Source organism: Rattus rattus, chromosome 9 (assembly GCF_011064425.1).
Source record: "Rattus rattus isolate New Zealand chromosome 9, Rrattus_CSIRO_v1, whole genome shotgun sequence".
In the NCBI taxonomy this organism is placed as follows: Eukaryota; Metazoa; Chordata; class Mammalia; order Rodentia; family Muridae; genus Rattus; species Rattus rattus.
This window is the reverse complement of record NC_046162.1, coordinates 93,590,121-93,615,602: the sequence shown is the minus strand read 5'-3', so window position 1 is coordinate 93,615,602 and position 25,482 is coordinate 93,590,121. Positions and strand designations below refer to the sequence as shown.

The 25,482-nt window shown below is 52.0% G+C and overlaps 1 protein-coding gene across 2 annotated transcripts in view; it reads left to right on the top strand.

The window, feature by feature from the left end:
• Sgsm2 (small G protein signaling modulator 2) overlaps positions 1–24,260 on the top strand; it is a 42,828-nt gene extending 18,568 nt beyond the window's left edge. The window contains exons 3-24 of one of the 2 annotated variants that reach the window (XM_032914447.1): positions 3,873–4,035; positions 4,297–4,458; positions 4,740–4,807; positions 4,903–5,048; positions 5,305–5,439; positions 5,889–6,013; positions 6,410–6,477; positions 7,760–7,920; positions 8,058–8,184; positions 9,637–9,771; positions 13,396–13,549; positions 14,387–14,451; positions 14,532–14,677; positions 15,142–15,270; positions 15,514–15,696; positions 18,737–19,117; positions 19,366–19,490; positions 19,886–19,968; positions 20,106–20,215; positions 21,541–21,637; positions 22,296–22,463; positions 22,664–24,260. In XM_032914447.1, coding sequence (XP_032770338.1) covers positions 3,873–4,035; positions 4,297–4,458; positions 4,740–4,807; positions 4,903–5,048; positions 5,305–5,439; positions 5,889–6,013; positions 6,410–6,477; positions 7,760–7,920; positions 8,058–8,184; positions 9,637–9,771; positions 13,396–13,549; positions 14,387–14,451; positions 14,532–14,677; positions 15,142–15,270; positions 15,514–15,696; positions 18,737–19,117; positions 19,366–19,490; positions 19,886–19,968; positions 20,106–20,215; positions 21,541–21,637; positions 22,296–22,463; positions 22,664–22,752 — 3,020 coding nt within the window. In that variant the 3' untranslated portion in view covers positions 22,753–24,260. The remainder of the gene's footprint in view (positions 1–3,872; positions 4,036–4,296; positions 4,459–4,739; positions 4,808–4,902; positions 5,049–5,304; positions 5,440–5,888; positions 6,014–6,409; positions 6,478–7,759; positions 7,921–8,057; positions 8,185–9,636; positions 9,772–13,395; positions 13,550–14,386; positions 14,452–14,531; positions 14,678–15,141; positions 15,271–15,513; positions 15,697–18,736; positions 19,118–19,365; positions 19,491–19,885; positions 19,969–20,105; positions 20,216–21,540; positions 21,638–22,295; positions 22,464–22,663) is intronic. The other variant, XM_032914448.1, reaches the window with a different exon arrangement.
• The last annotated feature ends 1,222 nt before the right edge of the window (positions 24,261–25,482 follow it).

The window sequence follows — 25,482 nt, the reverse complement described above, 5'->3', positions numbered from 1 at the left end:
TCCTGTCTCTCTAACTCTGCTTCTGTCCTTTTTTCATTTTGCAATTTTTTATGTAGGTTGTTTTTCTAACTCTGTTTTAATGTATTTGTCCAAGCCTTTCTATGTTGAGATTTATTGACTAGTACATGTTTTTCTCATATGAAATAAACCAAAAGATGTCAGGGTTGCCACCTTATGGCAAATCCACACGGTACAAAATTCACTGAGACAGAGTCCTGCAGCCTCCATGGCTGAATGCCCAGAGCTCAGACAGCTCACTTTGCAGGGGAATGGACTTACATCTTGGTGCTTTAGTTCTGTGGTTACCTGCATAGCCTCTGCAACAGTGTAGTACTCTGGTGGCAGGTTTCAGGCAGCGAGAACCTGGAGTTGCCTGGAGTCCTTGGGTATGAGGAGGTCACACAGATCTTTACCTGGACTTGCCCTGAGGAATGAGACTTCATAGTGCCCACTCTGTCTGTAAAAGGCCTTCTCTGGGAACAAATTCAAAACAAGTTAGGATCATGTTTGGGTTTTGTCTCAACTCAAATGTCTCAGAGCATGGGACCAGCAAGATGGCTCAGTAGGTCAAGGTACTTGCTCCCAAGTCTGAGTCTGATTCTTGTCCTCTGACCTCCACACACACTAAATAAGTGTAAAAAATTGTTTTTTGGAGACAGATTCTTGCTACTGAACCTTCATTGGCCTTGAACTCAGTATGTAGACCAGGCTGGCCTTTAGTCAGAGATTTTTGCCTTTTTTTTTAAACATTTATTTATTTTTATCTATATGCGTACACTGCAGCTGTCTTCAGACACACCAGAAGACGGCATGGGATCCCTTTACAGATGGTTGTGACCAACCATGTTGTTGCTGGGATTTGAACTCAGGACCTCTGGAAGAGCAGTCAGTGCTCTTAACCACTGAGCCATCTCTCCAGCCTTCTGCCTTGGCATCTTGAATGTTGGGATTAAAGCATGTACCACCATGTTTGGCATGATTAAGCAGAACAAAGGTTCTTAATCTTTTTACAATCTGAACCCTCTTTTAGAAGTTGAAAGCCATCGAGTCTTTCCCATGGGCAGGAGGGCACTTGAGCATTGCAACATAACAGAGATTCACATAAATATACATGTATAATATACATAATTTTAATGTATTTTTGGAGCTCAAGAAGCCCATCTCCCAGCCCCTTCAGGCAGCAGTTCGTTTTTTTTTTTTTTTTTTGGTTTTTTTTTTCGGCCTTGGGGGCCGAACCCAGGGCCTTGCGCTTCCTAGGTAAGCGCTCTACCACTGAGCTAAATCCCCAGCAGCAGTTCGTTTTTCTGATCATTATTATTTTATCTCCATACGGCACACAATCTCACTCTCATCTCTGCAGTGGGGACAGGGAAGGACCCTGTGGTTTTGGGAATTGCTGCTGAGGGAGGCTGTGGAACTAGGCCAAGAACACCTGGCCTCACAGGTCCCTGAAGACCGGCAGGGTGAGAGGGATTCCTCCCTCCGTAGATACAGCTTGGCACTCTGCCTGAATTTCCCAGGAGTCGTGGTGTGAACTAGCAGTGTTGGGAGTGATGTGTGGGCTTCCCCCAGCAATCCCTCCTTGTGATATTTGCTGAGTCCTGCCTCTGCTGGCTCTCAGGAGAACCTGTTTCTGTGCTGAGAGGCTGCTGGCAGGGCAGGTGAGGCCAAACGGGGTGGCTACTCCCCAGATCCCAGCCCAGCTCCTTTGCAGTGGCTGGGGGAAGGTGGGAAACCTAATGACTCATTACCCTTGCAGTGAGTCACATCATTGAGGATCATGATTCCCTCAGGGCTGCTGCCACCTGCTGCCACTCTGGCTTTGTTCAGTGTGGTTTCTTTTCTCTATCTGTTGAGGATTCAACATCAGAAATGGTGGACCACCCTCCCACAAACAGAGATCTGCAGCAGCCCCAGATTGAAAGACTGACAAGTGCATCACTCAGCTGGACACTCCAGGACCACACCAGCCCCTCAGAGAACAGGAAAAGAGTTCAAAGCCAGACTGTGCTACATAGCAAATTTGAAATGTTTGGGCTTGATGAGACTTTGCCTTTAAAATAAATTAGTAGTTACTTCCTGAGTCCATGTTTCATATCCTGACTGTGCTAGTCGAAACTATCTTGGGGCTGGATAGAGGGCTCAAGCAGTTAGGAGCACTTCGTGTGCAGCCCTGTGTAACAAGCCAGGCATTCTCAGTGTGCCTGTACCCATCTCTGAGCACAAGGGAGTCAGAAGAACAGCGTTCAGCCTAGTCTAGAAAACAACTCCAAAAAGAAAAAGAAAGGAAGAGAAAAAGAAAGAAAGGAAGAGAAAAAGAAACAAACTTGACAGGGCCTCTGCTTTCCTATACCAAAGAAAACAAACATCACTTTGCCCACCTGTGGAGTGGCTCACCATCCTCTGATGCATGCAGGTTCTACCACATTGGCTTTTGCTGACTGACTATCAAACAGTCTTTAAACAGGGAGGGTGGTGGCTGGAGAAATGGCTCAGGGGTTAAGAGCACAGACTGTTCTTCCAGAGGTCCTGAGTTCAAATCCCAGCAACCACATGGTGGCTCACAACCATCTGTAATGAGATCTGATGTCCTCTTCTGGTGTGTCTGAAGACAGCTACAGTGTACTCATAAATAAAATAAACAGGAAGGGTAAGGGCCTTGTGCCTCCCCAGAGTCAGAGCCTGGGTAAGCAAGGGGTTTCATATGCCATCAAATATGACATTATAGGTTAAAGATCTGACGCCCTCTTCTGGTGTGTCTGAAGACAGCGACAGTGTACCCACATACATGAAATAAATATATAAACCTTTAAAAAAAAGTCTCCCCCCAACACAGAGGTAGCAAAACTAATGCTTAGAGCATGAACTCTCCAGGTTTCCCAGAAGCACGGAGTCACTAGACCAGTCTTACATCCTGGGCTGCCTACCTCCCTGTCCCTACACTGTTTCTGCTGGCCTCTAGGCACTCTACCACACATGTGCACCAGTGTTCTTGGGATCTGTACATGCAAGGCCAACTCTGCTTCTCCCTGCCAAGCCTTCCTTTCTTTCTGTGGGGTCTCAGGGTAAGCAGGATCCAGAAAGAGATTAGGCGTGGCCTCTGAAAACATGAATGAAGTCAGAGAGGCCCTCCTGGTGTGATGCAGAAGGAGAAATCTCACTCTCAGCTGCTGTGCTCATAAATAATCGAGAGGCTACTGTCAGGCTGATCTCTGCAGAGGCTTCATCAATATTTCAGCTTCTTCAGAGTCTTGTTCCTTAGCAACCATGTCACCATGCTCTCCAGAAGGACTGCTGCCCCTCCTCTATAGGTGCTGTCTTGTCTCTGTCCTTGTGGTCAGGCAGATACTTGTGTCAGCCCTGGTGAGCAGCTTTGCTCCTCAGCCCACTGAGGTGACACTGCATACAGGAGGTGTATGTGCGCCAGGCAAGGGAGAGGAGCGGCTTGGCCCATGACAGCTCTCACAAGTCCACCATGGGCCTGGGGGCAGAAGGACAAGATGGAAATATTTGGTAGGAGGTCAGGACATACTTCTCCAGCCTACCCCTCATTCCAGCCCAATTCAGGACTTGCCCCGGTCACTGCCTGTCTACAGGCATGCTGTAGTTTCAAGGCAAGAGGGAATGTCTCCTTCCTTCAATGGGTTAGTAGCTTACCTGAGTTTACCAGAAGAAATTCAGAGGCCATGGTATGAGCAAACGGGACGGGGCATGGTGTTTGGGCTTCTGTCAGCCTTCCTTCCTGGTGCTAACAGCTGTGCGCTGCCTCTGCCAGCTCTCAGGAGGACTCATCCTTCAGCAGGGTTCTGAGAGGCTGGGTGAGGCAGGCAGCTGACCTCTAGGCCTCGACCCTGTTTTACTCCATGACTCAGGTGCTGTGGAGGCTTGCCTCCTACATCAGCTAAGGCGCCGTGCTGCGGGCTTTCTGCGAAGTGACAAGATGGCGGCCCTGTTCACAAAAGTGGGGAAGACATGTCCCGTGGCTGGAGATATCTGCCACAAGGTGCAGGAGCTGCAGCAACAGGCAGAGGGCAGGTAAGGCCCAAGCCAACCCCGCCCAGCATCCTTTTTGCTCTCTCTTTGGCATTTACTGTTGTCAAGACAGCCTGCCTAAAGGTAGCTTTCTGTGAGGGGCCAGCCTGAGAACCGGCTAGCCCTTCGCAGTTCCCATCTGTATCTGGTCTCCCTCCTTCAGTTCCTCCTCCCAGCCCAGGCACCCTGAGCTCCAGCTCTCACTTTAGTGCCGCCAAGCCCGGCCTGTTCTTCCAGACCTGAAGCTTTCCCTTCTCATGGCAGGAGACCCTCAGGAGGCAGCCAAGAAGCCCTTCGGAAACAGGGCTCAAGCAGTGGGAAGACCCCAGCTCTCAGCCCACAGGCCTTGAAACACATATGGGTACGCACAGCACTCATGGAGAAAGTTCTGGACAGGGTTGTACAATACCTGGCCGAAAACTGCAGGTGACTGCCCACCCCCCATTTGTCCTTTCCTTGGCCCACTTCAGCCTCATCCCTCTGTATGGTTAATAGTCCATGGTAGCCTCCAGCCCTCCTTTGGCACCCCAAGAGTATAGACCACGCCAAGAACCCTACAAACACTCCATCCTATGGACTCATTCCTTTTTGGTGACTGATATGAATCGGGTCTCTGGCCACGCTTCTCCTGAGTGAGCTTGACCACACTCAACGCTGGCCTGAGTCCAGGAGCCCTGGTAGTCACCCTGTCCATCTCCTCTTGGCAGCAAGTATTACGAGAAGGAAGCGTTGTTGGCAGACCCTGTGTTTGGCCCAATCCTGGCATGTCTCCTAGGTGAGCTTGAAAACTTAAAGGCTTGTAATGGGTTAGTGGGGTGAGGGACGAGTGAGGAAAGAGCCCCAGCTAATTACCCATCCCTGTCTCCTTAGTGGGACCCTGTGCCTTGGAATACACGAAGCTCAAGACAGCTGACCACTACTGGACTGACCCCTCTGCTGATGAGCTAGTTCAAAGGCACCGTATCCGGGGTCCCCCTAACCGTCAGGACTCCCCAGCAAAGCGTCCTGCCCTGGGGGTTAGTATTCTCCACACCTCTTGTGGCCACTTATTCCAGTTATACTCATGGGCCCCAAGAGGTACCCAGGAGAACTTCTGTCTACACTAAATCTTGCAAATATGCCAGTAGCCCATCTTTCTGTTGGTTAGAGAGCAAAGGGTGGCAAAGAGTGAGCTAGAGAGGGCCAGCATGGGAGCGGGAAGGTTAGGTCCTAAGGCCAGCTTCCTCCCTCCCCCGGGTTGCGGGGAGGCTTGAGCTGTGACTTTCCTGGCAGATCCGGAAGCGCCACTCTAGTGGGAGTGCTTCGGAAGACCGACTAGCTGCCTGTGCCCGTGAATACGTGGAGTCTCTGCACCAGAATTCAAGAACACGGCTGCTCTATGGGAAGAACAACGTGCTGGTGCAGCCGGTAGGAATGCTTCCCTCCTTAGAAGGTCCCAGGACCAGAAGCCAATTTCTTTGCTCCAGTACTTGACCAGAGAGAAGTGGATACCATTCTACCCACACTTCATTGTCATATGACTCATGCCCAGCTTGGAGTTGGCAGGAGACAGGGATGACATGTACCCTGGCTAGCTGAAATCCAGGCTGTCCAGGGCTAGGAGGGCAGCCAGCTGGCAGCATGGGTGTGGCTGGCCAGTGGTACACCTGGCACCCAGGCAGACAGGACAGAGCCATGGCACTGAGCCAACTTGGAAGAACTATCCAGATCTAGCTTCTGCTTTTCCTGGCTCTACCCAGCCTCTAGCCCTAGGACTCCATTGCTGGCCTGGTCTCTTGGGCTCATTTGCATGGGCCATCCTCTGAGACTCTTGGGCCCATATTGTCTCTGTCTTTTGTTGTGTTTCTTTCCCATAGAAGGAGGACATGGAGGCGGTCCCTGGCTACCTCTCCCTGCACCAGTCTGCAGAGAACCTAACCCTGAAGTGGACTCCCAACCAACTCATGAATGGGACTCTCGGGGACTCGGAGCTAGAAAAGAGGTGGGGGTTTTACACTTGCTCTAAGGAAGCAGGAAGGGAGTGGAAGCTTGGCCCAGGGCAGGGAGCGGAGAAACAAGGCAGACTCCAAGGGCCCAGACTTACTCCTTATCCCAGTGCCAAGAGTCAGAGGGAGAGACTGGCTGCCTGGAGTGATTCCCAAGCCCTCCGAAACGGAGCCACGCCTGGCCATGGCGGGGTTTGCACAAGCCAAGTGCTGGATAACTAAGACTGCCAGACTCCGTGCCAGGAAAACAGCATGAGACATAGAGGGACAGGGCTGGCCTTGGTCATTGCTTGGCTACTGCTGCCCTATCTTCAACATAGTTTCAGGGGCTGATAGGAGCAGTTGACAGAGGCAGGTCTTGGACATAGTGACACCATCTGGTTCCTTTTTAGTGTATACTGGGACTACGCCTTGGTGGTGCCCTTCAGTCAGATCGTCTGCGTCCACTGCCACCAGCAAAGTGAGTCTGCTTGTCTAAGGCACAGAGGTGGGACGACACCTCTTTCTTTTGTGCACTGTACATGGGGCCTGTTAGACTTCTGTGTCCCTCCTAATGGCCTTATTTTGCAGTGTCAGGAATCAGGCATTGTGCGTGCTAAGCATGTGTTCTATTACTGAGGCACACTCCCAGCCTGCTCTTTTTTTTATTGTTATTTTTTAATTATTTTTAAAATTTTTTATAGCCAATCAGTCAGCTGGTGCACACCTTTAATTCTAGCACTCAGGAGGCAGAGGTAGGCAAATCTCTGAGTTCAGGGCCCAGGACAGTCAGGGCTACACAGAGAAACCCTGTCTTGAAAATAACAAACAAAAAATTTTGCGTATGGTTGTTTCACCTTCATGTATAACTATAGATAGATAGATAGATAGACAGATAGATAGATAGACAGACAGACAGATAGAGATAGATAGGTAGATAGATAGATAGAGAGATAGAGAGAGATAGAGATATAGAGAGATGTATGTGTGTGTATGTATGTATGTATGTATGTATGTATGTGTATGTATATGTGTATGTATGTTTTGGCCCAGGTAAGCCAAAGGGCATTAGATCCCCAGAACTAGGACTGCTGAGAGTTGTGAGCTGCTGTCTGGGCGCTGGGAACTGAACCTGGGTCCTGCAAGAGCAACAAGGGCTCTAACAGCTGAGACAAACTTCCCAGCTTCATTTTTTTTTTGAGTTTATTTAGACTATGTGTGTAAGCACACACACTCACACCCGCACTGCAGTACACATGGAGACCTCAGGACAGTGTGCCAGAGTCACTTCTCTCCTTCCAACATGGGGTTCCAGGAATGGGAATGACACTCAAATCCTTAGGCTCTGCAGCCGTCACTTTAGCCTGCTGAGCTGTCTTGCCAGCCCTCCATTGTTCCTGTCAACGAAGCATCCAAGGCCTATTGTAGCCTGTCTGCCCTCCTGTCTGCCCCCTGTCTGCCCTCCTGTCTGCCCTCCTGTCTGCCCCTCTGTCTGCCCTCCTGTCTGCCCCTCTGCCCTCCTGTCTGCCCCCCTGTCTGCCCTCCTGTCTGCCCCTCTGTCTGCCCTCCTGTCTGCCCCTCTGTCTGCCCTCCTGTCTGCCCCTCTGTCTGCCCTCCTGTCTGCCCCCCTGTCTGCCCCTCTGTCTGCCCCCTCTGTCTGCCCTCCTTCCCAGCCTGGGAAAGCTCACCTGTTGGGCCAGGGTTATGGGTCGGGTGGTCTCAGGACGGCCCCGGCCTCACTCGTGGGCATTCACCCCCACCAGAGAGCGGCGGCACGCTTGTGCTGGTGAGCCAGGATGGCATCCAGAGGCCGCCACTACACTTCCCACAGGGAGGACACCTGCTGTCCTTCCTGTCATGTCTGGAGAATGGGCTGCTGCCTCGTGGACAGCTTGAGCCCCCGCTGTGGACCCAGCAGGGAAAGGTATCTTGGCTGGGGAGGCTCTGGGCGCAGGGCTGGGTGAAGGAAGGCCTCCTCTCTTCCTTTCTACACAGAGTTCTGAGAAAAAGCCCTGGGTGGGACTGCGCACTGAGCAGCCTGACAGTTTGCTTCCTCTGCAGGGCAAGGTTTTCCCCAAGCTACGGAAACGCAGCAGCATTCGGTCCATTGATGCGGAGGAGCTCGGTGTTGGACGGGCAACAGACTATGTGTTCCGGATCATCTACCCCGGACATAGGCATGAGCACAGTGAGTGTCCTCGTATCCCCTGTGAAGGACGCTCGGGGTGTGTGAGAGCACTGTGTCATCTGAGTCAGGCAGGCCCACTGGCCAGGCCAGCTGGAGACAAGAGGGCCATCACTTAACAGCCCCCACTGAAGCTTTCACTCACAGATTGTCACTACCTAGATGTCATCCCTCCAGGGCACCCTGATCCAGCTCAGGGGACCCAAGGATCACTACCCACGTATTTTAGTACTGTTTCATGCCATGATGCAGGAAAGGGAAGCCAGAAATATCAACAGAAGGTGGGGAACTTTCCATTCCTCTTCAGCCTAGAATAAAACTCTCCTCCCGGCTTCAGTCCACATCCAACCTCGACCTGTGCCTGGGCACAGGAGCTGCGCTTCTTGAACAGTGCAGGTTCACTTCCAGAGCCAAGGTCCTCCTCAAGCCAGCCTCTGACACAGAGCATCCTCTGAAGAGGAGGACACCTGAAGCTTGCTTGTTGAGGGCTGTGGCCTGAGGCATCTGGGCGTCAGGGTGGGGGTGGGGGTGGGACCCGATCAAGACATATCTGCTCTTTCTGCTCAATGCTGCTGTTACCCATGGGTTTCTCTGTACTAGACTTGCATTTCTGAACGTTTAGTCAGGGAATCTGCCAGTCCACAGTGATCACTGCCAACCCGACCACCTCCCTGCATTGCCAACTTGTGCCAAAAAGTTATCCACAGTGTGTCTTGCTGATGGGCGGGTGACCCCGGCTGCACACCAAAGCCACAGCACAAGTGATCCAAATAGGCTCGGAGGACCTTGCCCTGTTCCTCTCAGATGTTCCTGATAAGAGGCAGCTACAGGCAGAATGCTGTAGACCTGCATTTCACCTCGACTTTGCTAGGTTTCAACTTGGAGCCTACATTTCCCCCTTCTTCAGTCTGTGACATGTTCCATTCTGTTCACATCACTGTGAGGACCTCTTCCCTCCCTAGAGGGTGAGCCAGGCTCGAGCTGAAACTCAGCTAAGTGACTCCTGCTTCTCCAGGTGGCTCTGAGAGGACCCTGGAAGAAGAAGGTTGAATTTATGCTCTTAAAATGAGGGCTTGAGGTCATCTTTAGGTTAAATGCAGCCCAACTATGACAGAAGCTAAATAAAAATTTAGACCTATTTTAGATCCATCTGGCCAGAGTCCCAACTAGCCTTAGTCAGAGTTGGTCTCCTAGACACTAGACACACACACACACACACACACACACACACACACACACACACACACACACACACGCCCCTTCCATCCTCTCCTAATAACCACAGAAGGTTCTTAGCCCGCACCCTACCATCCCCCACCCCATACCCTCTATACCTTGCAGGTTCAAGGTGATCTCAGTCTCCATGCCACTCACCTCAAGGAGGGCAGTTGGTCTCTCCTGCTCAGGGACTAGGGTCCTCATGCCTCTGCCTCTCTCGCTATTCTCTTTGAGCAGTCACTATTAACTACCACCACCTAGCGGCCAGCCGAGCGGCCTCGGTGGACGATGATGAGGAAGAGGAGGATAAACTACACGCGATGCTCTCAATGATCTGCTCGCGGAACCTCACAGCTCCCAATCCGATGAAAGGTTTTTATCCCTCCCCATCCCTGACTCACCTCATCCTCCACCCTACCCCCCTGGGCCCACTTGCCACCCACTGCAGGGGCTCAAACAGCAGTGTTGGCATTAGGGGACTTACACGCAGGGCCATTTCCTTCTGTCAGAGGCAGATCAGTGAGGACACAAGGAGCCCAGCAAGAAGAGGGAATGTATAGAGTAAATGGCTCTGAATGAGGAGAGGGGCTTTATGCTGAGAGAAAGAGAGCCACTGGAGGAGGGCTGGCTATCTGATGGCCTCTTGGGGACCAGAATGGCTCTCAGAGCCTCTCCCTATTCCTGCCAGTCATGTTACAAATGCCAAGCAGTGGTCTCTTTCATTCTCTCTGCTGACAGGAAAGCCAGCCTTGTGCTTCTGACTATGACTTAAGATGGGGCAGAGGTGGGGCTGGACAGAGGTGAGGGATAAGAGTCCCCAGGAGAAGAGATTCCAACCATTGGTTGTCCCGTGTGTGAGGGTGTAGTATATGACCTGGCACTTTAGCATGAAGCTAGAAATACTTACCACAGAGTGTCCAGGAACTGGTCTAGGCTCCCAGCAGCAACATGGATTCCTGCCCCATGTGCCCCTGGTTTACTGTGTGGTTGGGCAAGTATTTTAGTATCTCCAGACTTGGTTTTTCTCATTGGCGCTCAGTGCTGTGCCAGTGGTGTTACCCAAGTGTCCCATACTCTAGGCCCTCAACTTCCATGGTGTCTGGGATTGCCTTCCCTGGAGACCACGTAGGATGGTAGTAACTGCCCCTCAGCATGCCTCTGCCCACCGAATTCTTTTTTAACATAGAGCTGTCTCCGAGAGAAGGAGCCCCACTCTTTGGAGAAACATCAACCAGGGGCCCAATGAGGGCTAGGGGAGGGGCTTCAGGAAAGGCTGGGCAGAGACACTGAGGTTCAACTAGCTCCTAGATGCTAGGAAATTTTCTTGTCCCCACCATTTCCATGCCACAGAGTTTTAATTGGTTCTTGCTTTTATAAAGGGAGTCTAATACATTATACTCCTTACTGAGATGCTGTTCACTCTGCCTCTCTTCTGACACTTCTATAGAGTTCTGCTAAGGGGCACAGCAAGTGTCCTAGGCAAAGTCACTCAGCTTGTAATGACTCTCCTACTCCTGCCAGCCAGGCCCGTGGCTCAGAACACCCATCAGGCAACTCTGCCAGCTGCTCCCCTTCCTGCCACAGTTCTGCCTTCCTCTCCAGTCCCGTAGGCCGTGGATTACCCTACTTTTTAAGTTACGGACACACACTTGCCATCTAGCTGTTTATACTGTAGACTTGCACAACACTGTTTACAGGTTCACTGACTTTGAGTTATGTGGGAAGGTTGAACTCATTGCCCCTCAAACTGGCATCTTGGCAGTAGAAAGGCCACTGACTGCTGGTGGAATGGCACACACATGTATAATTCCAGCACTTTGGAGGTAGAAGGAGGAAGGTCAGAAGGTCAGCCTTAGCTACATAGGGAGTTTGAAGCTAGCCCAGGAAACCTGAGATTTCAGAAGAAAAAAGAAAGCGCACTAGCTAGTATTAGGACTGAGGCCTCTAAATCAGTCCTCGTCCAGGTCCATGGGGTCCAGAGGCCTTGGAAGTAGTTTGGATATCCTTTTGTAGAGTTTGGGGATTAGACCAGTCCACTGCATAGCCCCTGTAACCCCAGTACTTGGGGAAGGGGTACAGGTGTGAGAAGAAATCTGGAGGGAAGTGGAGAGTAGGCATGGGGGTGGGAGCTCCCCCGTGCACTCCAGTCCATAATGACAACACTGCCATTGCTTTGTCAGGCCTGCAACATGCTTGACTTGTGCATGTAATTAAGTGGCGGGGTGTCCAGGTCTCTTCCTTCCCCTCTCCGTTTCCTGCTGCCCCCCCTACAGAGCAGAGATGCTGTTCACTCTAATTCTGCTCCAGGCCAGGCACCTTTCACTCGGAGTCCTAGGAGCTGTGTAGTTCACCCACCTTGATTGCTTGCTTTATACTTTCCTCCTGCTCAGAGGAGAGAGTCAGAGTCAAAGCTGACCCAGCAGACCCCTGTCCAGCCTGCTGCCTCACCAGTCACTCACCCAGTCACTCCAGAGCTCCAGCTGCCTACGCTGGGCTGTCACAGTGTAGAGAGTGTGCAGTGCTGGCTGGTTCAGCTCCTTCCTGGAGAATTAAGGTGAAGAGCATTGACCCAGGATATGTGCCTTGGTTGGGCCCAACTTTCTGGGCATGAGCTTGTTTCCCTCTGTGCCCATCCTCCACCCCCTGCACCTGTTAGCATCCCTGCCTGCTGCCTGCTGCCTGCCTGGCTGGGCTGACTCCTCCCCCCACCTCTAGCCCCTCCCCTGGCTCCTCCCACACCTGGCCTCCTGCCTGCTGCAGGGGCTTGAGAAGGCTCCAAACCTCCCCCACCTGCACTTCCCCTCTCTCGCTGCTCCCAGAGTCTTCAGCATGGCTTGCACCCCTCACTCCCAGAGCCGCAGCCCCTACCAAACATATTCCCTTAATTTACCTCCTGGTGGAGCTGAAGGTCCAGATACTGACACAATCCTACCCACGGGTCTGGGGGGGACAAGGCAGGGCAGCCCTTGAGGGGACTAGAGGGAAATCAGCTCAGCCCTCACCACCAAGGCACACCCAGAGCTGGAGTCTGGCTCACTAAAAACACCAGGCCTTGGCCTCCAGACTGTGGGGAGTCAGGGTCTCTTGCTAGATTTACCCAGAAATCCACTGCTGAAGACCTCAGCACACTCAGCTCTCCTTGTTCTTCACTCTTTCTGCTCCCCAACTTCCTGACACTACTGAGCCCTTCACTGCATCTCTCTGTGGCTCCTGGACGAAGTCCACCTTGAACAGTGTTGTGCCCAGTGTAGACCCTAGAAACTCTAAAGAATCTCGCCTCAGTCCTACTTAGGTCATAGGGACGGCTGGGACAGCCTCATCTCCAGGAGTACAGACATGTCCACCGGTCTGTCTTCTGATGCGGCACTCTGCCATGGACACCTATGACTGGTGGATTGGACCGTGGCGCTGTGTGCCCAGACACCACTTCCCGCCTCCCGCCATGGGAAGCTCCCTCCATTGTCGCTCACACAAGAGCTACACTGCTGAGTAGGCAGGCTTCAGGATGTCTGCCTCGGGCAGGAAGCACTGGTCCTGATCGAGGAAAGGCCAAGGCGAGTGAGACATAGCTTGAGGCACCCTCAAGGATCTTGATCATTTCTGTCGGGCTTCCACACACGTTCCTGAGTGTCTCAGAAAGAAGCAGGCTGAGAGCCTTTACAGCCCAGGCTAACTGGCAGTGTTCTGGGGAGCAGAGGCCTTTGTTCTTCTTCCCCCTAGTGAAGCATGTGTTCTCTGGCACTGATGGAGGTGGGCAGACGAATCTCCCACAACTCACATGGGAAGGCTGCCATCTTCTCCAGGCTCAGGGGAAGCTGGGCAGTGTCAGGCACCCTCTCACTCTCCATCTCTGGGTTCTCGGCCAGGCAGGCACTACCCTAGGAATTTCCACCAATGTGACTTCATCTGCAGCTCTGGGCAGAGACGGGCATGCTGCAGGGCACTTGGGGGAGAAAGCCTGTGCAGGCCTTAACCTCGGCCCCTTCCTGCCCTCAGATGCCGGCGACATGATTGAGATGCAGGGTTTTGGACCCAGCCTGACTGCCTGGCACCTGGAGCCTCTGTGTAGCCAGGGCTCCTCCTGCCTTTCCTGCCCCTCCAGCAGCTCCCCATATGCACCCCCCAGTCACTGCAGCTGCACTCCTGACAGGTGAGTGGGAAGAGGGAGCTAGCCTCCTGTTAACGCATCTGCCCACGTGTGCCCTTCTGTCCTTACAGGCCGTGCCACTGGCATGACAGCATTGCCTCTTTAAACTGGACAGACCTGGATTCCAATCTCATTTATGCTACCTACATTACCTCAGCAAATTGTTGAGTGCCTGTGAGCCTCTGTCTTCCCTTTTTGCTGTGTTTGAGACAGGGTTTCACCATGTAGCTCTGGCTGGCTTGGAACTGTCTATGTAGACCAGGTGAGCCTCCCACTCACAGATAGCTGTCTCTGCCTCCTAAGTGCTGGGACTAAAGGCCTGGCACTTCTGTGCTCCTGAACCTCAGTTTTCTCCCTGAGAAATGGGGCGATACCACCTCCTTTCTATGGCAGGTGAGGACCGTGTAAGTGCCCAGAGTTGTGCTGCCACATAATACATAACAAGACTCTGCTCACATTGCCATTACACTGTAGTCCACTGTCAGGCTGCGTGTCCGGGAACACTTAGTACTACCATGTATGGAGGCAACATGGGAACAGCTGGCACTCTCCTTCACTTGTCACTTCATTTTTAACCTGCCATTTCTGGTGATCCTGAAGTGTCTCCATTTATACATAAAGAAATCAAGATCCACTGTAGCAAATTAAAGCCGGGCCCCCAACAGCAGCATCAAGGATGACTGGCAGGGTGGGGACACTATTGTACTGCTAAGCTATTTACTTCCCCCTCTCCACACAGCCCCCAGCATCTTGCCTGTCTCCTCACTCTGAAGCTACAGTGTCAGCCTTCTTGCCAGTGGGCTACAATCCTTCCCCCTCTGAGCCAGGATGTTTCCACAGGTTGCCCCTCAGGCTGCTGTGTGAGAGCATGAAGAGGCAGATAGTGTCCCGGGCCTTCTATGGCTGTGAGTGTTGGTGAGGTGGGTTCTGAGGGGCTGGGGGTGGGGAAGCACCTCAGTCACAGCCTCCTCCTTGCCCACTGTAGGGCTAGCCTACTGTCGCCACCTGTCCACAGTGAGGACACACCTGTCTGCACTGGTGCACCACAACATTATTCCACCGGACAGGCCCCCGGGGGCCTCAGGGGGTCTTACCAAGGATGTGTGGAGCAAGTATCAGAAGGACAAAAAGGTGCAAATGGGCCTCCAAGGCAGAGGCCATGGGTGGGACTTGGGAGGCAACGGTGATACACGGTGGCCTGTGGTAAACTGGATGTTCATTTGCCGTAAAACACAGTAGGGAGCTGGGTAGACAAACTAGACTGATGCCATGGCTGACCTGCATCATAGACGTCTGGCTGAATCCCATCTACATGGGAAGGGACTGGGCTGGGAACCCAATATTCCATATTGATCTGAGAACTGACAGATCTTTGCCTGTTAGAGCTCTCTTCCCTGCCCTGTGAGGAAGGGGATATGACAAGATCTCTTAAAGCTGTAACCAGGGAACAAGAGGCAGTGGCTGCCCGAGCAGGGTATGCCCAGTCTCAGTAAAGCCACTGAAGCCAGGCTTAGCTGTCCCTGGGATGTGCTGGGATGTGGCTTGGCTGCCAGGTCACAGTAATGTGTATGGTCTTTACCCTCTGGCTCGCTCAGAACTACAAGGAGCTGGAGCTGCTTCGTCAGGTGTACTATGGGGGTGTGGAACATGAGATTCGCAAGGACGTCTGGCCCTTCCTGCTTGGCCACTACAAGTTTGGCATGAGCAAGAAGGAGATGGAGCAGGTAAGGGAGCCTGCTTCTACACAGCCAAGGAAGTAGCCGCTGGATAATGACTCTGGGCAGGGGGAGGGGTTGGAACCCTTAGCCCCTCCTAGCTAGAAACAGAGAAGACAGTAGCAGAGCAGCCTCCTGGTCCTCACCTGAGGAGTTTAGCCCTCTCACCTTGAGTCCCCTCTAAGCTGAAGTTCCAGTGCTGGGCTGGCTTTGAGGTGCCCTCCCCTCAGGGTCATGGTGTGCTCTGTGCAGGTGGATGCAGCAGTGGCAGCCAGGTACCAGCAGGTGCTGGCAGAGTGGAAGGCCTGTGAGGTAGTGGTGAGGCAGCGGGAGCGGGAGGCTCACCCAGCCACGCTCACCAAGTTCTCCTCGGGCAGCAGCATCGACAGCCACGTGCAGCGCCTTGTGCACCGGGATTCCACCATCAGCAATGATGTGAGCCAGATTTGGGGAGGGCTGGGGAAAGGCAGGGGGAGCGTGGGGGGACTCACCCATCTTGTAGGCACAGGGGTCCCAAGCATGGGGCCAGCCTACAATCCTGGTAATTGGGTCCTGGACAGAGGCTTCATGTGTTAGTGTCTGAAAACGTCAGTTGAAGAATGGGCAATGTCTGGTACCCTCACATAAAAACAAGTCACTGCTTCGTGCCGGGTTTCAAAGGAACAGTAGGGGAAAATGGATCTTTAGGGAAACCTCTCCTGTGTAGAGCGCATGTGAGGTAGTCACAGGCTACCGTGAGTCCCAGTACTGCCCGGTGAGATCAGTGTCTCTGAGCAAGACTGTCTAATGTCTGGCCCCAGTTTCCAAACGTCTCCAGCCCCGTGCCTCTTGATTCAAGAGGCTTCATGGAAAGAAAGCTGTTGGCCAAAAACTAGAGGCACGCCATTGGAGAGAGAGCCACTGCTTTCTCCTGGCAGGACCCTCTGCAGTCTTCTGTCGCCTTGTGGAAGCGACTGCAGAGGTACACAGGGCACTGCTGGAGGGCTCTTCCTGCAGCCGATCTGCCGTGAGGGTGGAGGCGGCTGCAGCCCTGGCCACCTGCTGCTTCCCCACACACACCTGGGTTTGTTTGGGTTTGGTTTTGCTTTTCCTTCCTGTCCTGCCCTTCGCCAGGCCTGCCTGTCTTACTGTGCAAGTGCTGGGTTATGCGCACACACTGTTTCTATCCTTGTGTTTGCTTAGTTTTGAAGCAGGGTCTCTCTCACTTTGTAGTTCTGAAACTTGCTATGTAGACCATGACCTCGAACTCACAGAGATCCAACTGCCTCTGTTTCCCAAATATTAGTATTAAAGTTGTGTACAATCATGCCCAGCCAACAAGTGGTTTTCTTTTTAAGATTTATTTTTTATGTGTATGAGAATTTTGTCCACATGTATTGTCTCTGCAGCACATGTGCCTGCTGCCCGTGAAGGTCAGAAGAGGGCATCAGGATTCCTTAGAATTGGAGTCACAGATGCTGGAAACCTACCCAGATTCTCTGAAGAGCAACAAGTGCTCTTAACCTCTAAGCCATTCCCCAGCCCCCACTTTGTGTATATCCCACCCCCCTCCAAAATATTTTCTTTCTGAAATATAATGACAGATAAGCATAAGATTGCCATGGTGAAGCCCATCATTTTGTATAATAAACTACCATTAAAATCTAAAGGCCAGGCTTAGTGTCTCACATCTGAAATCCCAGTGTCCTAGACGGAGAAGTGGGAGGATCAGGAATTCCTTAGCTACACAGCAGAGCCAGAGCCAGACTTGGCTGTGTTAGTTCCTATTTCAAAGAAAAAGAGAGAAAAGGCCTCTTTAGACAAAGCTTGATCTTGATACTTTACTAATCATGAATGTTAACAGAAAATATACTGCAGCCAGAGAGATGACCGAACTGAGCAATCCAGAGCACTGGCTGCTTTTCTAGGTTCCTGGGTTCAATTCCCAGTGCCCACATGGTCACTCATAACCAGTCGGTAACTCCAGTTCCAGGATATACCATGCCCTCTTCTGACCTCCACAAGCCCTGCATGTGTGTGATACACAGACATAAATGCAGGCAAAACACCCATATATATAAAATAAAAATAAATATTCTCTTTAAAAGTGTCTAACTAACGATCCCCAGCTCCGAAAAAAAGAACCAAAAAAAAAAAATTGTCTAACTAAAAGACACATTGTCCCTCCCCGTGAGCTCTGTTCCTCATCCCTAGCTTTTGTAGACACCTGAGTCTGGGACAGGAGAGGGCCAGCTCAGCAGGTAAAGGTAGTTTCTGCCCAAGTTGGATGACCTGAGTTGGATCCCAAAACCCACTCACAGGTGAAGAGAAACTTACTGCACAAACGTGTCCTGTGGCCTTGTGTGCTCTTTGGCACGTATATTACCAACAACCCCCTCCCAGGGCCACAGAGTTCCACAAGCATGGTTTTACTCCGTTTTTCAGACTTCTTACCCAGAGTGAAAACTTGTAGCATCATTTTTTTTTAAAGATTATTTCATGTATATAAGTCCACTGTAGCTATCTTCAGACACACCAGAAGAGGGCATCAGATCCCATTACAGATGGTTGTGAGCCACCATGTGGTTGCTGGGAATTGAACTCAGGACCTCTGGAGGAGCAGTCGATGTTCTTAACCACTGAGCCATCTCTCCAGCCCTTGTAGCATCATTTTGACTACCGGGTCCAGTTAGAAAAAGGAAAGATGGAGGCAGTGATTGTGTGGGTCTGACCTCTCCCCCGGGGCTTGTTAGTAATGGTGGGCTCTATACATTGTTTCCTTCTGTGCTTTGTCTGAAGACTAACACCACTGACTCGGTAGCTGCCAAAACACTAGGGCAGGTCTCCTGGGCTCCTCTGTGACTTGTAGAATGGCACTGAGCTCTAACTGGCTACCAAGAGTTGAGGCCTAGAAGTTATAGGGCCTAGGGGCTGGAGACGGCTCAACTATTAAGATCACATACTGCTTTTGCAAAGGACTTGAGTTCAGTTCCCAGTGGCTCTGGCCTTAGTAGGTCCCTGCACTCACGTTCATTCACCAAATGCAGATGTAACTAAAAATAAATAAGAATCCTTTAAAAACCATGGATGGTGATGATGCTTATCTTTAATCCCAGTACTCAGGAGGCAGAGGCAAATGGGTCTCTGAGTTTGAGGCCAGCCGGGCTACAGAGTGAGTTCCAGGACAACCAGGTCTACACAGAGAAACCCTGTCTTGGGAAAAACAAAACCAAGCAGGGGCCTCTGCTCCCATCCTATAGCAGTGTCCTGGAGCTGCGGAGTACACTGCATGGGCCCGGCCTGCCTGGGGTTTTGCCCAAAGCCTTGTTCTTCTCTTGGTTGGCTAAGTCAGAAGCCAGTTTGGTGCCCAGGAGCTGCGGTGTTGGGAGTTTGGGGTGGGGGGGAGGCGGAGGGGTGGGAGTGTGAAGAAAATCCTTCTTCCCAGCTCCATTCTAACCTGGGCACGGTGATGGAGCCATCTCTTTACTCCCACCAGGTGTTTATCTCTGTGGATGATCTAGAGCCCCCTGGGACTCAGGACCCTGAAGATTCCAAACCAAAGCAGGAGCGGGAACCAGGAGCTGGGACTCCGGGCACGGCTGCTGCAGAGCAGCAGTCTGTGGAGTTTGACTCTCCAGACTCCGGGCTGCCTTCCTCCCGAAACTACTCCGTGGCCTCAGGCATCCAGTCCAGCCTAGATGAGGCCCAGAGTGTGGGCTTTGAAGAAGACGGTGCTGGAGAAGAAGGCTCCGAAGAGCCAGCCACTGCAGCCCACACTTTCCTTGGACCCCACGATCCAGGCCAGGAGAAGCTTGCACCTGCCAGTGAGCTTGAAGCCGGGGAGGAGCTCACAGCTGTGTGCGCTGCAGCCTATACTGTACGTGGATGCTCCCTGATACTGCTGTCAGTGGCTCTGTGAGTCCTGACACTAGAATCTGGGGACTGACTGCAAGGGGAGGGAGGGTGGTGTGTCTATCCTGAAAGGGCTTGCTTGATCATCACTAAGAGGCCTCTGTTCTCAGAATTCTGGGTCTTTGTTGGCTGAATTTTCTTTGTTTGGGCATCATCTGCCCTAGCCTGGGAAGGGCTGGCCAGCCTTACCTCTGAGGGACACCCCTTTTCCAGATAGAATTACTGGACACCGTGGCCTTAAATCTGCACCGCATAGACAAGGACGTGCAGAGGTGTGACCGCAACTACTGGTACTTCACGACCCCCAACCTTGAGAGACTCAGAGACATCATGTGCAGGTGCCATTGGGGGCAAGCCGGGGGAGATTTGGGGACCCAGCCTGGGCCATGGGCTTTACCTGTTGTTCTGTGTCAGGTCTCCCTGCATCGTATGTGGAGTGCTGTCCCTACAGGGCCATTCCCCCACCCCACGGCAGATGTGTACCTGTTTTCACTCCACTGCCCTTCACATCAGACTATGGTGGCCTTTTGTTTCCCTCACTGTCCTCTTGTGAAGTGGCCTGGCCTAGGGACAAAGGCTGTGGGTAGTTCCCACTGCCTCAGGGGTAGAGCTACATAACTGCTTCAGGAAATGGAAAGAAAGGCTGACTTGTAGGGAACAGAATGTTTTAGGGCCCACATTCATGGCAGTCCCCAAGAATGATTTGGCCACAACCACCATCCCTGCATTTCAGCTACGTGTGGGAGCATCTGGATATGGGTTACGTGCAGGGCATGTGTGATCTCCTGGCACCTCTCCTAGTCATCCTTGACAATGGTAAGGGATGGGGCGTGGGGCTTCCCAAAGCCAAACTGGGTTCAGGGTGACAAAATGGGAGAGTCCTAGAAGGGGTGAGAATATTAGCCAGTCTGCTCTCGGGGTGTCATGGGGGCCTCCTTCCTGTCTCCTCACAGACCAGCTGGCCTACAGCTGCTTCAGCCACCTCATGAAGAGGATGAGCCAAAACTTCCCCAACGGGGGTGCCATGGACACCCACTTTGCCAACATGCGTTCCCTCATCCAGGTAAGTGCTGCAGCTGTCTGTGGGGCTGGGCAGCCCTAGGCTTGCTCGCCAGCCAGAGGGAGGCTAGAGGCCGGGCCACAAATGCCCTTTATGTGTAAACTTTTATTTCACATATTTATTTACCAAGGGGCTGGTCTTGAGTTTGCAGCAATCCTGCCTCCCCTCCTTGACTGCTGGGATATTGGCATGCACCACCAGCCATAGCTGAATTCCCTTCACTTTAAAAAAACAAGAAAACCATTGCTGCTAGGCACATGCTCCTAATCCCAGCACTTAGGATTTAGAAGCAGGCTGATCAGGACTGCTGCGAATCCAGGGTGCACCCGGCCTACGGTGAGAACCTGTCAAGTCAAAAGGACTGGAGAAGGGGTTGGGGATTTGGCTCAGTGGTAGAGCACTTGCCTAGGAAGCGCAAGGCCCTGGGTTCGATCCTCAGCTCCGGGAAAAAAAGAAAGGAAAAAAAAAAAAGGACTGGAGAAACACCTTAGTCTAGGAGCTGAGTTTGATTCCAGTAGTTTTGTCTTGTTTTTAAAGCCACACAATAGTTTATAGTCCTAGTGCCCCATGGGACAGAGGAGACGAGCAGACTCCCAGCGGCTTCGGTCAAGCAACCTACTTGCGTCCAAGGCCAGTGAAAGACCTCATACTCAAAAAACGATAAAAGGCGGAGAGCAGCAGTGGGTGACACCTGCAGCTGTCCCCTGGCCAGCACACAGTGTGCCCACATATCCCTCGCCAGCACACAGTGTGCCCACATGCCCCTGGTCAGCACACAGTGTGCCCACATGCAGGCACAAATATGCAAACACTGAATTGGGGCCTTCCAGAGGACCTGGGTTCACTTCCCAGCACCCACATGGCAGCTCACAGCTGTCTGGAACTCCAGTTCTAGGGGATCTGACACCTCACACAGACATACATGCAGGCAAAACCACTGCTTTAAACTAAAAATAAAGCATTAAAATGAATTGATTTAAATGTCTGAAGACAAAGCTCTAGTTCAGGTAAAGTGCTTGCCTACCCATGAAAAGTCCTGGGTTTCACCCCCAGTAGCACACAGAAACAGTTACCTGTGTTACAAACTGAGAAGCAGTGTGTCCACATGCCTGAACCTGTTTTGATGAGAAGTGAAGTTGGTGATTAAATCCAATGCCCAGAAACCGCAGTCGCTGCAGAAAGAATACAGCCGAGGGAGGGAGGGAGCAAATGAACAGGAATGGTGGGACAGACATGGCAGTGCAGTGGGGTGGTTGAGTGACCCTGGGTGCTGGCTGAGGGTGGCACAGAAGCAGCTCAGGTCAGTGTCTCTCCCTCTCTCTCATGAGATCTTGGACTCAGAGCTATTTGAGCTGATGCACCAAAATGGAGACTATACCCACTTCTATTTCTGTTATCGATGGTTCCTGCTGGATTTTAAAAGAGGTAAGAAGTGGGTGGGTCTGGGCATCATGGCATATGCCTACAATCCCAGTATTCCAGAGTATAGCAGGAAGGTTACTGGGAATTCAAGACCAGTCTCAGCTACATAGCAAGACCCTGTCCTTTTTTTTGGATTTTTTTATTTACATTTCAAATGTTATTCCCTTTCCCAGTTTCCCGGCCATAAGCCCCCTATCCCCTCCCCCTCCTCTCGGATCCTGTCTTTTTTTTTTTTTTTTTTTTTAAAGAGGTGGGACATAGAACTGGGGTCAGGGAAACTGAGAGCACTAAGTCAACATTGTAACTTTCACTACATACCGTGTGACCACCCCTGGCCAGCCTGAGTCTAGTAAGGCTGCCTGTGTGTGCATGTGTGTGTGCGTGTATGCTCCAGAGTCCACTCCATACCACTGCTCTGCTCACAGGCGATGGTCTTTGGAGCCTTATCCCAACTGTAGCTCCCCTGAGCATTAAAAATGCAGAGTGAGTGCCGCACAGAGTCTGCAGAAATATCCAAAGGAAGGGGTGAGGTCTTGGTCTTGGATATGGACTCCCCATGCTGGAGCCAGGCTGAACTAGGCTGGTGCAGGAGGGAGAATCTAGCTGCTGGGCTGAGCCCATGTGCCTGGATGATTAAGTGCCAGCTCCTCACTGTCCCCAGAGCTGCTGTATGAGGAGGTGTTCGCAGTGTGGGAGGTGATCTGGGCGGCCAGGCACATCTCCTCAGAGCACTTTGTCCTGTTCATCGCCCTGGCCCTGGTGGAGGCCTACAGAGAGATTATCCGTGACAACAACATGGACTTCACTGACATCATCAAATTCTTCAATGGTATGAGCTGACCCAGCCATTCTGGCTGTGCCCTAGAGGGGAGCATGGGGCTCAAGTCCTGGACTGGGCAGAGTTGGAGGGTTCTCAAGAATTCTAGGATTACTTCCCCATAGCGGGGGGTCAAGAGCACAGCGGGTAGAAACTAAGCAAGGGGTCAGCCACAGGGCTCCTCTCAGCTTAATTATCCATGTTTTCCCCAGAGCGGGCTGAGCGGCACGATGCTCAGGAGATCCTGCGGATTGCCCGGGACTTGGTCCACAAGGTGCAGATGCTCATAGACAACAAGTGAGGGCTGCAGGCGGCAAAGTGGAGAGCCTAGGTACCAGGCCCCTGAGCTCCAGCAGGGAGAGGCAGAGGTCATCATAGCCCAAACTGCCTCACTCCAATCCCTCACTCCCGCCAACCCCACCCACTCAGCTGTGTAACCTAACAAAGTGACTGTGAGTCTGGGATGTGAGTATGGGCAGTGCTGGCCCTGCAGGGCAAGTTGGGATCAGGACACCTGCAGATCACAGCTGGGTGGGAGGGGTCGGCCTCAGGGAGACTGGCTGCCTTGGGGGACACCTTCTGTGTTCCCCTCTCAACCAACTTAGAATAGCCCCACTGCAGCCTCAGTCTGGACTGTTTCCCAATGCCCCTTTCCAGTCAGCCTGGGGCCCTGTAGGGTTAGTGGGGTCTACAGTGGCCTGCACCTCATCTAGCAAGAGTTGCATAGGGCAGGGAGCTCTGTGCCATGTCTCTCCTGAAGCCTTTCGTGGCCTCAACTAGCTGCCTATTCAGGCATGCGTCCTAGGGGAGGAGACCTTGGGTACCTGCCAGGCTCTCCTCAGACTCTGGGGCAGTCAGATGTGGGCCCTTGGTGAGAGTGGCCCACCTCAGCAGCACTGCCATAGCCTCTGGCCACCAGAGTGACCCCACGAACTCCCCACCCACTGCACAGTGACCCTCTCGTGTGTACAGTGTCACTCTCTGCACCCTGCCCTTGCTTTCTGCACTGGAAACCCCTAGGACTGCACATAAGCAGCACACTCGCCCACTGTGTGGTACGGAGGGCAGTGGTCTCACTTGCTCTCCAGAACCACCCAGGGAGAGTGTAGGAAGACAGTCCTGTCACAACCTCCCTCGAAGGACAGGCCTGTGAGTTTTGGGATACCCATTACCTGTTTCAGACATCTATGAATTCCTGGGACTGAGGGATGTGGGAATGCCTGGATAGTCCCAGTTCATCCCCAGTGAGAGGCAAGGCCAGCTCCACTTTTCACGTGCTTCAGGGTGCTGAGAAGCCTGGAAACCCAGAGGGCCCTTGGAAGAGTTTACAGGGTTGTCAACAAAGGTCCAGCCCTTGACCTAAGGTCTAGGCATGCTGCTTGTTTCTTCTGTCACCCCCCCATTCCCGCCATCTGAGCACATGCAAGCCAAGTCTGGGACCTGGAGCCCACACCTTGCCTGGCTCCTGCCTAGAAGTCACCAAGGTCCACAGACTTGCTGCAGTTGAAAAACACAAGAAAGGACCAGCCGCATTCTGCATATAGCACAGCCTTCCCTGCCCTCCCCTTACCCCTGGGTACTGCACAGCCTGTGTGGGGCCAGCCTACCCCATTACCCACCCTGTTCCTGATTCCTCGGCCTCCACCAAGCACGGGCGGCCAATGTGTGTCTGCTGTAATGACCCTGGTTTTGTGAGGAGCAGAATGTATGGGGTTTTGGTTTTTGTTTTTGTTTGTTCGTTTGGTTTTGTTTTGCTCAGAAATTATACTCTTAAATGTAACAGACCAATAAAATGCATTTGGCAATGCCCGAAGCTCTGATGGCTACTTGTGGGACTGGTTGGACTCAGTTCTGCTCATGTGTTAGATAGTTTTGTGCATTCCAGCATCCAACAGTAGAGGGTGACAGCTTTACAAAAAACAAAAACAAACAACAAAAATTAAAAACAAGAATGGTGTAAGAGAACCAAAGTTTTTCCTAGAGAAGGGCCTCCAGTTTGGGGCTCCATGGCACGGGCTAGTTAGGAAGTCAGGTACCCAATATACCAGTGGCCTTATCCCAGAATCAAGGTCTTAAATTGGGTTGACTAGGGCTGGAGAGATGGCTCAGAGGTTAAGAGCACAGTCTGCTCTTCCAGAGGTCTTGAGTTCAATTCCCAGCAACCACATGGTGGCTCACAACCATCTGTAATGAGATCTGGTGCCCTCTTTTGGCCTGCAGGTGCATACATGCAGGCAGAAAGCTGTATGATGTATACACAATAAATAAATGTTTTTTAAAAAATTGGGTTGACGGGTTGGGGTTTAGCTCAGTGGTAGGCGCTTGCCTAGGAAGCGCAAGGCCCTGGGTTCGGTCCCCAGCTCCGGAAAAAAAGAAAAAAAAAAAAAAAAAAAAAAACCAAAAAAAAAAAAAATTGGGTTGACTAGTAGGGCCTCTAGCCTATAGTTGAGAGTAAGTTCTTAGCCTCTTCTGTCCCCCAGTTAACCCCCCACCGCAGCCAGGTTATCAAAGCGAGGAGTAACGTTAGTGAGGAATGACATGAGACTCCAGCTCTCAGCCACCAGAAGACCTGCCCTTTGAGCCCCCTCACTACCACTGAGCATGCCTCTGAGACACCTGGATCAGTGTGGGGGAAGCAGCTAGAGGGTACAGCTGCTGTGGGGGTATGGAAAGGGCCTGCTTGTAATTTCATTTGCCTTTCCCTACCCTAGTGCTTCTGATCATATCTTTAACAGCCCTGTAACTCCTGCTTTCTGAACCCTAGGGTCCATGACCAGTTTCTTAAAAGCTGAGTGTTCTAGTCTACAGCCCTAGCAGTCTGGCACCAGCTAAAACAGAATATAGACTAATGACCAGGGCTGGCCAGGGAAACTGAGACACATGAAGCTTGTATAAGGGGACTTGGTAAACCCTCTAGGAAAACAGTTCCCCTGTCCTGCCCCCAGTGGGTTCTGTAGCCTGGGTGACTGTGAATCCTCCTGTGACCACATTCACCAAAGGTCTGGGCAATCAACCTGAGAGTAACCTGGCT